Source organism: Heterocephalus glaber, unplaced genomic scaffold (genome assembly GCF_053883595.1).
Source record: "Heterocephalus glaber isolate CG9 unplaced genomic scaffold, H.glaber_assembly_v1.0 deba00000347, whole genome shotgun sequence".
NCBI classification, from domain to species: domain Eukaryota; kingdom Metazoa; phylum Chordata; class Mammalia; order Rodentia; family Bathyergidae; genus Heterocephalus; species Heterocephalus glaber.
Window position 1 is genome coordinate 12,828,330 of NW_028258143.1, and position 16,193 is coordinate 12,844,522.

The 16,193-nt window shown below is 41.3% G+C and overlaps 1 protein-coding gene across 19 annotated transcripts in view; it reads right to left on the reverse strand.

Moving 5' to 3' along the window:
• The window catches only part of Mgat5 (alpha-1,6-mannosylglycoprotein 6-beta-N-acetylglucosaminyltransferase), a 337,418-nt gene that overhangs the window by 93,130 nt on the left and 228,095 nt on the right, over nucleotides 1-16,193 (reverse strand). For all 19 annotated transcript variants that reach the window (XM_087195795.1, XM_021236883.2, XM_087195773.1 and 16 more), the window contains one exon: nucleotides 14,517-14,650. In XM_087195795.1, the coding sequence (XP_087051921.1) occupies nucleotides 14,517-14,650 (134 nt within the window). The remainder of the gene's footprint in view (nucleotides 1-14,516; nucleotides 14,651-16,193) is intronic.

Consider the following 16,193-nt stretch of genomic DNA (forward strand, 5'->3'; position numbering starts at 1 on the left):
CAGCTGCCTTTTTTTTCCTTTTCCCTTTTTGAAGAGGTGACAGAAGAGGGGATTTGAGAGAGAATGCGGGAGGGGTGCAAGAGAATCTGTGTGCATCCTAAATGTCATTCAGGCAACTAAAGAAGTCTCTTCCTAAAGCTTTTTTGTTATTCTAAAAGTTCTGAACTAGAACCCGATACTCTAAATTTGGGTGATTTTTTTTTCCAGAAAATTTATGTAGTACCTCAAGTTCCATTCTTAAGACGTTTTCCCCCTGACATTCAGTTATCTAGTCCATATGTGGATACTTGAAAAATCTAGTATGTTAGTATGTAAAATACTTAATGGGTCGTATTTCACGTTATACTGTACTAAGGTGAAGTCAAAAATCAAAGGACCATTAAACCCCCACCCCTACAAATAATACATACATGTATAAATTTCGGTGTTAAATCTTCATTCCCCTAGCTAGTAGTTTGAGCAGTGAGACGGTGGGAAGGAAACAATTTATTCCAAAAACTTGTGAGAAATGGCAAACTTTAGCTTCACGGCGACTGTAATTTGGTACTAAGTCAACTCTTGACACTGTATAAAGAATAAATTACACTTACAAGCTCTCCTCTAAATTTTCACCCAATTGCTATCAAAACTCCTCCCACTATTCGATGCTAACTTGAGGAGCAACAGCATACCTGTATGGTTTGGGACAGCACATGCTTATAACGGGCACCACCAGATTTAATGAGCTCAGACCTGAGTACCAGCGTGGCCTCTCCAGGACTCTTCCCAGGTAACGCTGAATTTGTTCCGGGACATCAAATCTTAGCAATGTGCCAGTTTACTCAGCTTTGACTCACCCCAGTAGGTGATTTGGAGTAACTACAGGCCAGATGTACCTTGCTTCCAAGGGGGTGACCAGCAGCTGTCGCCTGCTTGGTAACATCTGCAGAGAGGACCCTAGTCTCAACACAAGGCTCCCCATGTTGCTTGTAATTAATAGCAAGCTGTAAGCCCAGCCTGATGTGATCTAGACTGACCTTTCCATTGAGATCTGACCTCAGCCCAAGTTTTCTCTTTTTCTCTGCCTTAAGATGAGAACACAAACTTTAATTGTGTTGCAAGATTTCAAAGAGTGGATAGTTACATTTCAAGATAAATCAAAGAATCCTATCATAAATGAGATGCAGGAAATTCTGTACTTTGAGTGATCGGTCCATCCTAGAAAATAAACACGACTAAGAAAAAACACCAGATACCTGAGTTCTTTGTCTTAAGTTCTATGCTAAGCACATTATAACAACTCTTTCATTTTTATTCTACAATAGCCCTATAACATGTTTATTGAAGTAAGAAAACAGAATTATTTAAACCACTCAAGTCTGCATGCCATGAAGGGGAAATGCTGGGTTTTAGAGCCAGAATGGCTGGTTCCAATCTCCTTAAACCACTCTAATTTACAGCCTCATATCCCAGATATTTTATTTGCAGGACTCTGAACTATAGTGGTAAACCATGCTTCAGAGGAAAATAACATCGTAAGATAAACCAAAATAGACATGCACATGCAAGCGCGCACACACACCCACGCACACAAACACACATATACACACACACTTATATATGCTCAAAGTTTTGTGATGAACTTCTGTTGTTCCAATGTGGGACTGTGCTGAACTTTTTACATGCTACAAAGTACAGGAAATTTGCTAAACATTTACAATGACCTTACTATAGATATAGTTTAGGACAAACTTCTTATTAAGAAAAGCACTACTTAAGCACTGGGGAACCACCTGTTTATAAATTATTACAAACTGGCTTGATGCATTCCCTGAGCAAATCATGATGCCTACTTTGAAGAACTACTACTAAAGGACACAGCTGAAAAGGATTACGTCCTTATGTTCTATAACACAGGAGAGTAACCAAAGTTGACAACAATTGGTTTTATATTTCAAAAGCAGTCAAGAGGATTTTGAGTATTTTCCAACACAAGGAAATGATAAACATCTGAAGAAAGAAATACTATTAGATGAGCTTGAGTAATCCATTCAATGTCAAAATTTTAGAGCACTCATTCTGCAAACCAGGTTATATTCTAGAAATTGAGTGATTACAACATAAGAGTTTTTGCTTCTCGGGAGCTTACCAACTACTTAATAAATGAAGTACACATTATACTACCAAGCAGTAATAATGTCTTCTTTAAAATATAATTCAAAAATTTTATTAAGTCAAAATAAAGTACCTTTACTTCAATGGTATAAAACTCCAAGGTCTATTTTTATGACCAGTAAGTAACAAATACCTCTAAGAATTTTGTTTCATGCACATCGTCTGGTCATCAAAGGCAGACACCACATATCTAGCCTGGGCTCATTCTTCAGCCCTTACAGTCAGTTTCCAAGTCCTGGGGCCATTAGCTTCTCAAAATCTGTCAACTTCCTCCCTCTTCTCCGTCTTTCTTAGTTCAGGCCTCATTGATTTTTTTACCAAGATTTCTGCAATAAACAAGCTTTTCTTTCCCCTAAATACAAATGCTTTTATTAGCTTTCCTGATTATAACTGAAATACATTCTCAGTGTAAAACTTTTTTTCAGACAATAGAGAAAGATATAAGAAAAAAAAAATTCCTCATTTTACCACCTAGAAATAACTACTACTAGTTGGCTTTTTTCCAAGGTTTATGGATCTTCTTTATCCTCAAACTAAAATTGGATCCTATTACATCTACTCTGGTAAACATCTTTCTGTACTTCCACAATGTGTCACAGGTATCTTTCCAGATAATACCCACAGCTCACCACTGCTTATTAAAGAGGCACAATATGATGATACGTCAAAGATGCTCCATGGCTCTGTTGGCCAGCATCCCTTTGTGGAAATGACCACACTCCCTTCAACCCTGTATGTCTGTGTGGGTGTCAATCCTAATTCCTGCCCTAGCCTTCTAGCCTGCAGGAATGGACAATTAATTGAGAATTACTGACTCTTACCTAACAAAGGATCAGTTCAAAGATAGGTTCACGACCTAAGTTATGCCAAACATGGCTTCTCTGTGACTAGCCAGAGCTACTTTTTTTTTTGGTACCGGGGACTGAATTCGGGTCCTTGTGCTTTCGAGGCAGGCAGCGCAACCACTGAGCTAAATCCCCGGCCCAAGAGCCACTTTTGAAGTCAATGTTTTTCCCCTATAACCCCTAAGCTGTTAGGGTGGGAATCTAGAGCTGTAGGTGGCTCCCCGTGTGCCCATATGTTATAAATTTAGATTTAAATTTCCTCCTCAAAATCTCATTCATTCAGAGGTGGGAGTTTGGGAGTTTGGGAAGGTGACTGGATCATGGAGGCACCACACTTACCAGCAGATTAATCCACTGATGAGTTCATAGCCAAATGTGCGGTCAGGAGGTAGAGCTTGGTTGGAGGAGGTGGGTCATTGGGGGCATGACCTAGAAGGACATATTCTTGTTCCTGGCCCCTCCCTTCTCTAGCTCTGTTTCCTCACTGCCATGACTTGAGCTCTTTTTCTCTGTCATGCCCTTCCATCATGCCATTTCTGCCTTGGAGCCAGCCAACCGTGGAATGAACCCTCTCAAATTGTGAGCCAAAATAAACCTCTTTTCCTTTAAGTTTCAGGGGTCAAGAATTTTGTCCCAGTGATGGGAAGGCTGACTAATGCACCATGTAAGGATAGCCTGTCTGAAAGTAACACCAACTCAGAGAAATGCAAAGTTGAGATATGGAGGGAAAACATCCGCCAAGCCTGTATTCAGCTCTCCCTATGGGTAGTTTCAACAATTCCTAATGATAAAAGACAACAAAGCTTTGTGACCAAGTCAGTATGACAGACATCCAATCTAATATACTCCTTCCAATTCCTGACAATTTAACTCAATGGATATCATATATTACCACATCCTTGTAAACTCTGTGGTAGATTTCTAACCACTCCCCATACCTATAAACCCTGGCCTTTTTTACCTTCCTTATTGATCTCTAACTCCAATCCACCCTTTGCAAATATTCTATAAAACAAATCTGGACAACGGTGGTTTCCTACAGAAAATCTTCACCTTCTTCAGGATGATGCAGGGCCTAGTGAAGCTATCACTCCATCTTTATTTCTGGTCATACTCCCAGTGCTGTCTCTGCCCAACTACGACTCATGAGCACTGGGCAGCATTTTACTATCTTATCTCAGGCCACCAAGTGTTTGGCATGCCTATTGTAAGTCTCAGGGTAAGGGATCTCTCCACTCAGGACTAAGCACAGTTCCTCAGTGCTCTCAAATATCTTTCTTGATAGACTGGCCACTCCCTGAGGACCACACCTGGTTTATGTACTTGACTTCCTGGAGCACAGAGCCTACTAGCTATTGAGTAAATATTTCTGGAATACATGACTGATTAAATTAATAACTCGAGATTAATAAGTTGCATGACACTTTCTGAGGAACCTCCTGTGCTCAGAGGCAGGGCCATGTGGAAGGGGACTAGATTCCAGGGGCTACGGCTGGCTTGGTGTTGGGAGGTGGAGTGTCACTGGGGCCCTGACCTGGGAAGGGCATCTCTCTCTCCCAGGATCCTCCTTTTACTCTCTGCTTCCCAGCTGCCCCAAGGGAGAGAAGCTTTTCCTCTGGCATGTCCCTCTGCCACACATTCCTGGCTTTGGAGCCAAAGCATGGACTGAAAATGTGAGCCAAAATAAACCTGTCCTCCTTTAAGTTGTGAACGTCAGGTATTATTTCTCAGTGACAAGAAATCTACCCAAGACCCATATATACATAGGTGCAGGGTAAATATTTATCAACTTGATAAATCAACATATCTTTTTATCTAGGTTACAAAATGGATTTGGGAAAGAAGGGAATAAAGTTATATGACACAAAAATAATTTGGTTTAAAAAACTACACAGGTAGTAATATGCTTCAAGTTTTACCAAAATTGATTTTTTTTTTTTTTTCAAATGCTAGGCTCTTTGAGAGAGAAAACTAGGATGCAGGCTAGGGAAACTGTAATGTACAGCTGAGCTGAAAAGATGAGTGCCTGGATTGTTGACGGAAGGCACACTGGAGTAAATTCTTCAAGTGTTGAAAAGCAATTTAGGAGAGAATGGCCTCCCTAGAAGAGCATTACTCCTACAGGCTGAGACTCAGATGTGAGTAACTGGGGCTGATTCTATTACTCACAGGTCTGCACTGAAGTAAAAGGGAAGACTTCTCCCAATCCAAGTTAAAGGCCACAAGGGCAGTTTGAATCACAAATACCTCCTTTGACTGTCATGCCCTAAAAGTAAGATCTTGTCTGGAAGCAACTGAACTTCAGTGACAGCCAAAAGTTTTGCCATCTGCAGGGAAGAGAATCTGCTCATTTCTAAAATTTCTATTTTAATCAGGCAAAATTTTTGATCCACATTCTGGCCTGACAGGCAAATAAAAATGGCTGTGGGCCCCAAATCCTGGCAAAATCTCAAACAGGTAGAACGCAGCGACAGTGATGAGCATGGTTTGAACAACTCTTGAAATTCCAACCAGGTAAAGTGTACAGAAAGAAGACAGTAAGACGAGGTCACCAGCTTCATGAAGCATATGCAATCTCAACTTGGCACAACACTTTTTGCCCATCTCTGCATCGTCACATGGACTACAAACAGAAGAGGTGTTGTCCTTCAATTTAACTTAATTTAATTCCATTGATAAATATGTTCTTAATGCCTACCAGATGCAAGGGGCTACTAGTATCAGCAATGAGAAAAACAGACAAACTGCAATCATTATTCACTTCAGGTGGCAAGGGAGGAAAAAGGAAACAAGCAAAATAAGTGAAACATGAATGCTAGGAGTTATAGGGAAAATAAAGCAAGAGAGGGCCATGAAGATGGGGGTCAAGGCACATCCCAAAGCACATCTGAGTCGAGCACAACAGTTTACCCCAAATGTTGCTCGGGCAGTGGGTTCATGTGGTGACTTTACCAAGCATCACTTGGGCAGGGGTCATTTCAACCAGTCGATTCTTGTATTGAATAAATTTAATAAAATTATTATTTTCCTGCTATATTATCTTATAAAAATTAATGAAAAATGTAATCTTTGGTCAACCTGTATTTAAATACTCAGACTGGTAAATGGTCAAAGACCTGAGGCAGAGATGGGAAAGTCTAAGGGGAAGAAGGTTCCAGAAGAGACAACAACTACTGCAAAGGTCCTGAGGTAGGAATGTGTCTGTGGTACATATGAGACATCAAGGAGGCTAGAGAGAGACAGATCAGCAAGAAGTGCACTAAGAGCCAAGGCCAGACTACACTGGACCTTAAAGCTGCTACCATAGGATGTGCCTTTCCCTATAGCAAGATACCACGTGAGTCATGGCATTCGGAGCACAGCAGTGTTATGCTCTGATCTGTGGTTTAATCAACTTCATGGGGAAAACTGGGTCTATTGGTTCTTTATTTATTGATTCAACAAATATTTATTTAACACCAACAATGCGCAGAGGACCAATTCAGGCACTGAGGACTCAGCAAGAATCACACCGGTGGGGATTACAGTGTGGAACCTGGGCTGGAATAGGGCTGGCTGGGTGGGAGCCACTGAAAAGAAGAGCTGGCTCTGAGAAGAAAGGCTTCCAGAAAGGTGCTGCTTCCTTGAAGGATGAGAGGGACTGTAGTGGATGTGTGTAGGTGTGGGCATTAAGTGGAGGGCAGGGCTTTCCAGGTAAAGCAACAGCCTGGATATCAGAGAGAACATGGCATCCTGGGAGGTACCTAGAAGCCTGTAGGAGGCAAGACAACCCAAGAGAGGCCGTGGGTCCGGATGGTGTAGGAGTCAGGACTTGAATTTAGGTTTAGGAAGTGAGGAAAACAAGTGAACACAGAACTTCCTCCAAAGTTCCCATGGTGCACCAAGACATTCATGTGAGAAGCAGAAGATGAGACAGGAGTCTTAAACCCCTATTGGGGTGCCATGGGGAAAAGGACTAGGCTACTCTGGGTCAAGGGGGGTTTCAATAACTGCCACCTCTGGTGTCTAGTCTGTAGTTATGGGTGAATCATGCTTTCGGAACCTCTTCTTCCCTCGTCTGGACACTGGAACAACGATCCTGGCACACCACTGCTTTTGGGGACTCTGGTAAGGACCAAGAAAAGAATACAAGTAGAGTCTCTTAAACACTGGTCACTGCCACGTATCACTCACTTCACAATGACCATGTGGAGTTTGGTCTCACTTGGGCACCTTGCTCACTCTCTAATTGTAGCTTTATTCCTGCTCTTCTGGCCAATGAAAATTAAAACAATGAACGGAGGCAACCTGCTGACTTCCAAAGGGTCAGAGGAGTGGCTGCTGAGCAAGAGTGGGGAGCTAGAGGAAACCCTGCTGTCTAGAGCCAGAGAGAAGTCTCGTCCTTCTGTAGCCAGAGAAAATGGAAGAAGACACCTCTAGAGAAAGAACAGATTGTCATTTTCTAAATGGTTAACTCTGGTGGCCCAGGCCAGACTTCCAACTTCAAGGCAACAAAGCCTGTGCTGAATTGCCTCACTTCAGCCACTTGGTTCTCACAGTGGGAGAAGGCAGAGATTTTCAAGGTGTAGTACCAGGTCCAGCAGCACCAACACTGCCAACATCTTGTCAAAGGCAAATTCTCTGGCCCATCCCAGGCTCTGCAGTCTGCATCAATGAGCTTTCCAGGTGATTTTAATGTGCACTCAAGGTTTAGAACCACTAGCAGAAAGGTCAGAGGGTATTGGGTTCAAATCCCAGCTTTCCCACTTATAGCTTGGCCAGGTTTCTTTAAAGACGTGACATTCAGCTTGAGAAATAGGAACTGTCATATCACCTATGTAAAGCACAGGAACCAAGATGGCCCCTCTTCCACCAATTGCAATCCCACCTGGATGAACTTGCATTCACACCAATTACCTCCATCCCTGCAGCTGCTTAACCAAAACAGCATGGATATTTTCCCCAATACCTGATGCTTGAATCCTTAAAGGAGAAAAAACACTGGAAAGGAAGTTCTATCAGTCAAAGAAGCCAACTTGGAGAAGCTGATGGCTTTATCTTGCGATTCCCACAGAGGTTACCGCATAAAACATTCAGCTTTCGGCTCTGCTGTCTTTTCCTATAACTATCCCAGCAGTGGGTTTTTGTCCCCTCACTTTTCACTCTAGCCTACATCTCTGCCACTGTGAGCTATGGTTTCTGGCTGTTCCACTTTGCCTGGGTTGGGGAGTGGTTCTTATCATGCAGGTCATTTAGCTAGAAAACTGGAATGAGCTGCTCACTTCACTGTGAACCAACTCTTCAAGAAACAGTTCCAGGCGCAAGGCAGAGGACAAGCCGGATAGGCCTCTGCTCACATCTGTTCTGCTCCATTCACTGGGTCTGTTGTCGGGAGCAATGCTACGTAATTTTAGGGAAAAATCATTTGGTAGCCTAGTTCTCCTGCCTACAGCCCAGCTATGGAATTCCGAGACATAATTCCATTTGGGCCTCCGGTCCCAACTGAGACCTCAATGATCCAGTGATGCTGTGATTCTCCAGGACAAGAAACATCCTGGGAGCCGAAATCATCCTGGGAGGAACAAACATCTACTCCGTTCCTCCTTGTTCTTGGATTGTTACAGCTTACTTACGCAGGCTGTACTGAACTCTCTGCGAGTCATTTGTTAACATTTGTTTCTCCCGATGTACTGAGTACTGAATAAAAGGTGCGGTAAGCTGGGGGCTTTCGTCTTTGCCACCCAGAGCAGCACTGATCAGACCCAAAGCTCAGTTTCTTCTCAGTCTCATTTTTCTACCTTTCCTGTAATTCACCTTGTGCTGCCATGGCTTGCAGGAGACTAGGACTTACTGCAGAGGTTCTAGTAAGGTCCCCTTTCCCCGTTCCCTACAGTCTGTCACCTGTGAAGTAGAAGTATGACACAGCCTTGTTTCTATGTGTATGCCTCCTGACCTCTCTTAAAGGTAGCTTCTGGACAGCAGAGACTTAGGGACACACAGGTATCAAGAGATACTCTGTATCTGTATCAAACAACTAACCAAAACCAACTACCAAATAAAGATTCCAATATAACTTTATTTCGCACTTATATGGAAAAGAAAATACTCAAGTTTAGTCACCTCTCTACCCCCTACTAAGGAGCCCCTTATAAGGATTTGGGAAAGGGGATGGTTTAAAAAAAAAAATCCAAGGTAGCTGGAGGTGAAATGGGAAGGCTCTAACCGAACACATCCAGAACCCCCAATCTGTTCCTTATTCAATTCCCTGTTACAGCTCCCTGTCTTTTCTGCCCAGATGTTCTCCCATACCAAGAAACATTCCATATTCCCCAGCCTGGAGGACAACATGGAACATGAGCACCCAGAAGGCTTATTTTCCAATGTCATCACATGGCAAATGACACCTTAATCACTGTAGTTACTCAACAAATAAAAGAAACCTATATAGACTTTGCTTAGGAACAAGGAAATGCATGGCAGTGATATGGACAGAGGAATTATAAAATTATAGCATACACAGCCTTGGAAGGTTACTAAAACTTTTGTGGGATACAGAAAAAAAGATCTACTCTGAAGCTTATCTGAAACAGTGGTGGGGGAAGGGCAACCTCATCATGACTGCCATTGCTGCTTTCAGCTACAGTCTCCAGGGAAAGACAGGAAAAATTCAATCAGATAAAGATTTTTATCCCAGCTGATGTTTTTACATAAACCAGATGAAGTTGTGAAAGTGGGTGTTGAGCAGATAATTAGAGCTATTCAAATACAGTATAATACCTAGTGCAAATAATCAATTTGAGGGTTTTATTTTTCTCTTTTACGTGGTTTAGGCAAACATTCTATTTTTTTTGTGTGGGCAGATTTTTTTTTCATTGTTTACTAAGGTATAACACACCTTGGTTAAGACAGGAAAAAAAAAAAGACTGCTCTAAGGAGTTTAAAGCATATTTGCAGTGGATGAAGGCAGAGTCTGAAATGATGGCCAGATATAAAACCAACCCACGCATTTGGAAAGCACAGAAAATCCCACCATTAATTCTCTACAAATAAAAACAAAATATCTCCAAATACACACACATTAGGAGATGGTCACTTGATGGATTCTAAAACAGCACTGGAGATGTTTTCAAGTCTCAACAGAATCTTAGAAAAGAATATGATATATTAAGTGGACAAAAGGGGGCTGTAAAATTTTAGTATATAACAACTATGTAAAAAATACACGTGAAAAAATAGTAATGTTACACTGTGTTTTGAGGAAACTTTCAGTGGGAGAAGACTCTCCTTTTTTTGTAATATGACTGCTCTTCATTTTATAGACTGGAAAGATAGAAGAAGTCATTGAAAATAGTCTGAATGAAAAAAATACAATTTTACTATGGGATGATTTGAAGGAGGCTGGGGTGGTTACAAATCTGGGTGGTGGCTTCTGAGAGGTGCAGAGTTGGAGGGTTACAGTATGTGCTAGGGCAGAGAAGAAAAGGGGGACTTGGGGCCAGAGAGCCAAAGGATGTGAACGCTTCACTGTGGATATGGACAGGACTCCTGAAACAGAGGGAAAGGCCTGGAGGCTCTGAGGAAGGCAGGCTGGATCCAAGCTGAGTTTTCAAGAGCAGCTCTAGAGGCCGCAGAAAGGCCTTAGTGTCTCATTCTGAAGTCCTGCTAAATGCAGACACGAGGTGAAAGCAGAACTAGGGCCCTAAAACAGGAATGGCACTTATCAGCTTCCAGGAAAAAGTCATCACATGACTGATCTAATCAAAGGCGGGGTGGGGGGGCTTAGTGTTGGCTCACCACCTGGTCCTGATGGGGAAGGTATCAGGAGTAGTAGTCTATGCTGATTGGTCTATGCTAAAACGCCCAACTACACACAGGTTACACAGAGGGGGTCATTCCAGTGAACTTGGAAAACAAGTTTGGGGCAGAACAACACACACACACACACACACACACACACACACACACACACAGAAACCAAGGCTTTTCAATTTGTAGAATTCCCACCATATTAGCAAGAAATCTGAGGAGAGAAACAGGAAAAGCCTTCAAGTAAGAAATGTGACATGAATATTTAAGAAGCAAACATGTTTTGGTCCAGTAGATTTCATCTGACTGGCCATACAGATGTTGCACCAATAAGTAGTTTTTCTCTTTCTCTGTGCTGACTGTTCTCTTCACTGCACACATGCTGGAACACTGCAAAATCTCCTAAAACAACCGACTCGATTGTACAAGGAAAACACTATTTCTTTGGTCTTTAAAATTTTCATCAGGTAACCCAACAACAGAAAACAATCTAAATACCCAAGAGTCTCTAATACTCTCAATGTATGAGCACATTTATACATCAATTATGTAATGATGATTATCGGGCCACATAGGAGGTACCAGCGAATTTCATTTTTTAAAATATTATCAAGAAGTAAATATAACTTTGGTCATTTTCTTCTTATATTCAAAGGAACAGTCTTTCCCTTCAGAGCACTAGAGTAGCCACATTTATCCAAACATCCGAGGTGGACATAGCTCCTGTCATAGGGAAGAGAGGGACTTTCTGGCAAGGAAGCCTCCAAATTCACTGTGGGCAGGCTCTGGATGGGAGGGTGCAGGACATACTGTTTTCTGTTGCAAATTCTCCAGCCTACATACATCTATCTCAACATGATAAATGAAGCCTCAAACTGCTTCATTTCCCTACTCATTTCCATATTTCCTCCATTCAAGACAGCCTCATCCATGAGAAAGTTTTCCATCAACCTGTCCCATGACGGATTTAGAACCACTGGTGAGGACTTGCTTCACATCGCATTAAGATCCTCAAAATGCTCATTTTCTAATTCTTCATTCCTTTTGCATTTATTATCTCTGATTTCTCCATGATTAACAACTTTCTCTCATCAACCATTTGATTATTTCAAATATAATTTGTGCTTGAAAGGCAGGAAGATCAAAGCTAGATTTTTTTCCTCTTTATTTTTTTTTAGAATGAGTTGGTGTCCTAGCAACTTGTAAAGGTGACCAAGTACATTTTGTGGGGTTTTCTTGCTTGGTGCATCATTTTGGTCTCAACCTTTTTTTTTTTCATTTGTTTGATTTTAATCTACTGAAATCAGTGTTCTTTTCACGCTCATACACCCTAACTTTGGGGTCCTATGTCCTCTGGATTCCACCCCAGCAGTCGTTCTTGGCTTCCTTTCCTTTCCTTGTGGAATGATAAGATGTCCCATCTTGAATATTTCTTGCAATCCGCTCTTGATCCTAGGAGGAGGTTCCTTTTAGCGAGAAAAGGTATTCAGGGAACCCCAATATGAGTGCTAAGGAATCATTGCTATACATCGGGCTGCCTGTACTTTTCATCCTTTTCGAAGCAGAGCTAGGAAACTCTTTAAAGAAAACAAGAGTATATGTTGGCATTTCCTATTCAAACTGAATATAACAGTCATTACTCCAGTTCTTCCTTTATCATATACTGAAAATCTTGGTTCCCACACTATAACAATTTCAAATAACAATATAAATATTTTCTACTATGATGTATAGGCAAATCATAGTGCCTATGGTGTTTGTTGATGTTTTGCTATAAAGTTCCTTTTCTTTTTTTTTAGGAAGGCAGTCAAACGTGGAAAATTTCCCCGACTCCTGGTGAATTCTGTGTCATAGTTAGGAAATTTATTTCTCTTCCCAGGTTAATAGAAATAACTCTGCAATTCCAGCTTTAGTTATATAGTTTTTCCAGGTACTGGGGATGGAACCTAGGGCCTCACATATGCTAGGCAAGTACACTATGACTGAGCCACATTCCCATCCTTCTTATATTTATTTTGAGATAAGGCACCGCTAACTAACTTGCCCAGGCTGGTCTCCAACATGTGATTCTCCTGCCTCAGCCCCTTGAATAGGTGGGATTACATTTCAGTAACATTTTAAACAGTGAACTTCTTTCAATTCAATCACCAGTACTGTGGAACACAAAATAGGTTTGCAGGGCACTAAATCCCACCATTCTGAAAGACTACACTTTTTGGAACACCTCTCCTCTCTTAGCCTGGACAAAAGAAAACACCATATTTTGGAGGGCGCATGCCTACCACACCCTCCAAGTAGCTTAGGCTATCTTGGACAGAGGTAACATTTTATGTCACTTGGCATAACACACAGTTCACGTCTTAGTTTGTGTGGTGTCACCTCATCCCAGCTTTTCAATTTTCACGGCAAAGACAAACCACAGGCTTAACTCTAATCATGCCTGACCATGCCGACAACCACCTGTCACCTAAGATAACAAATATTAGTTGTTCCCTGAACTATGTGCTAGGGACAGGTTGCAATAAAAGGATAATATAGCTCCAGGGGCAATAATAATGTTGACAAGGCATACAGCACACCCTTACCAACTTCTCTTGGCTAAAATAACATTTAAATGTAAGTTGATTTTAGAAACCACTCCTCTCATCAGCTGTAACCCTTCTTAATTTTCCCTTCTTTGAACTAACACCCAAGCATTAATTCAGGGTGCTCAGTGTTACATTTAGTGGGCCCAAACAAAGGGTCATTTTTGAGTGGCTGTATACAAGGGACAGGGCAGTTGCATGGGGAAAAGGCAGGGCAGGCTCTCTCAGGTCTTCACTAAGCAGACAGATTGACATCTCTGAAATGGTTTCTAGAACGGAAACCTCTGGGTTAAACTTATGCTGGTAATTTTAGAGTACAGGAATTATCTACTCTGAGCATTGAGACTTACTGTTTAACTCACATAGCTATTTATTTTCAGAAAAGAACTTCACTTTGTTACTATGGTGTACTGACTTAAATATTTATTTTTGGCACCAATGCTATCAAATTTGGTACTTGGCTTCACAGTCATCAACTAATTAGAAATAACTGAAGCAGGAAAATGGAAAGCAACAGTAAGAAACCTGGTGAGGACTGGAAAAGAATGGCCCAGAAACAGAAAATTCTAGAAGTCTTAACAGTGGGGCCAGGCCTTCAGCGTATACTTCAGAGTATGCACTCTTCTCCCACCTAAAATAATCACTGCTAATGATCACAATGCTATCAGGTCATCAGGAGAGGGGAGAATCTCATTCTGAGTCCAGTGTTCAGGGAGTCAGTCAATTATAACACTGAGTTTTAAAAGGTGCATTTAGAAAGGGCTAGATTTTTTTCTCTGAAGTTTGGCACTTAATTCATTAAGATATAGTTACGCAGACATCATTTTTCATTAAAAACGAAGTGGACCCTCGGCAGCGTCAGTGTAGCACGAGGCGTACTTAGGCTGTGCCAATTCAAAGGTAGCCCAGTTCTTTTCTAAAGGCAATTTGTGGTCAACATCCTTCTCCACAACATTTCCAAGGCTTCTCACAAAATGCTCACAGGGGTTTTTCAACTCCAATTAAAAGAAAAATTCACTTATTCCCAAGGAAAAGGTTCACAAAGAGCACAAACTTCTACACCTAAGGGTCTTGATAATAATAACCCTAAATAGATGGTTGCCTTTGGTGGCATTCTGGAAAGCAGAGGAGAAACATAAATACTCACGGAACATGGTATAAAACTGCTGAGGGTTCAGATTCCATTTTCCCCAGGGGGTCTTGTGGCCTTTGGACTGGGCATAATTTGCATGATTAAACTCTGGCTCAGTACCAAATGAATCCAGGACTCGGAGCATGCACCTGAAAGAAAAAGTGATGTGTATAAAGCTACAACCTTGACCTCAATGTCCAAAAAGAAAAAAGCTCTAGCCTCTTCTTCAAGGACTACCAAAAATAGACAAATATTTTAAATTACAAATGGTACCAGGTGGTGAACCTATGGAACATGGGCTGCAGTGGGCTTGTCTGCATGATTGAAAGCTCTGTAAGGTTCGTTACTACTGTTTTAGAATAACTTATACCAAATATCTACATTTGTGATTTGAGAAACAAAGCCATCACAGAGTAGACAGGATTTGCTTCAGATGGCCTGACTAATAACATAGAGGACTGTTGAGTATCAGTAAAATGAAAAGTTCCCTCAAAGCTGTAGCTGGGGACTGCAATATTTACTGCTGTACACCCAGCACCCAGCCAAGGCCAAGCATACAGCAGTTATTAAAGAAACAGAGTTACTACCTCTACAGGTCTCAATTTGCCTAAAGCACAGGCCATGGGTTATCTCTCCCAGGATAAATGTTTTAACATTTATATTGGCTAGCTGGACTATTTGATTTTAGATAAAAGTTATGCTATTGTGACGAATCCCCCTGAAAGTCCATGTGTCAGAAACTTAATCCTCAAATTCATATGTTGATGGTAGTCTGAGGTGGGGTCTTTGAGAGGTACTTAGGGTTAGAGGGTTTGAGGATGGAGTGCCCAGGATGGCATTAATGGATTCATAAGAAAGGGGGGAGACACAGGAGCTTGTGCCAACTGGCTCTTGGTCTCTCACCTTGCCATGCCTTTCCCTAGAATACGGCACAGCAAGATGGTCCTCATCAGATGTGGCCCTCCACCTGGGACCTTCCAGCCTTTGGAGTGGTGAGAAATTAATATCTTTTCATCATAAGTTACCCAGGCACTGTTGTGGCCACACAAGGTGGGCTATGCTTATAATCTTACTCAACAGGTGTGATTTTTTTTTATGTACCTATTAACAATAGAACTTGCTGTTTTTTTCTAGAGCCTGATGGAACACAACTGAAGATGTTTCATTTGCCTGTGCTACCAAGGCCAAAGATGGCCTAAAACCTACTTTTGTGTGGCTATGGGCTAAGGATGGTCTTTAGATTCTTAAAAAGCAGGAAAATCCTCTCTGACATGTGAAAATTATATGAATTTCATATTTATGCATTTAAAAATAAAGTTTTATATGAATGCAACATCATCTTACTCCCATATTTGTCTGTCACTGCCTTTATGCTATAGAACAGAGCTGAGAATGTATGTATGGATGTATTACAAAGTCTCAAATATTGACCAGCAGACCCTTGACAGATGTCTTCTGACCACAGATTTAGAGGGCAGAAAGAATCACCAACTGGAATGAGTTAATACCGAAACAAAATTTATTGATTTTGGTTACACTGACTTCATCACCAATTCTCAAAACATTCATGCAAATTAAGTTCCTGAATGCCTAATAAAAACATCTATTTTCTGTTGTTTCTTATCAATAATACTTCTGAATAACTTTGACTGAACCAATAAGCATAACAGTTAATAAAGATTAAAGCACACA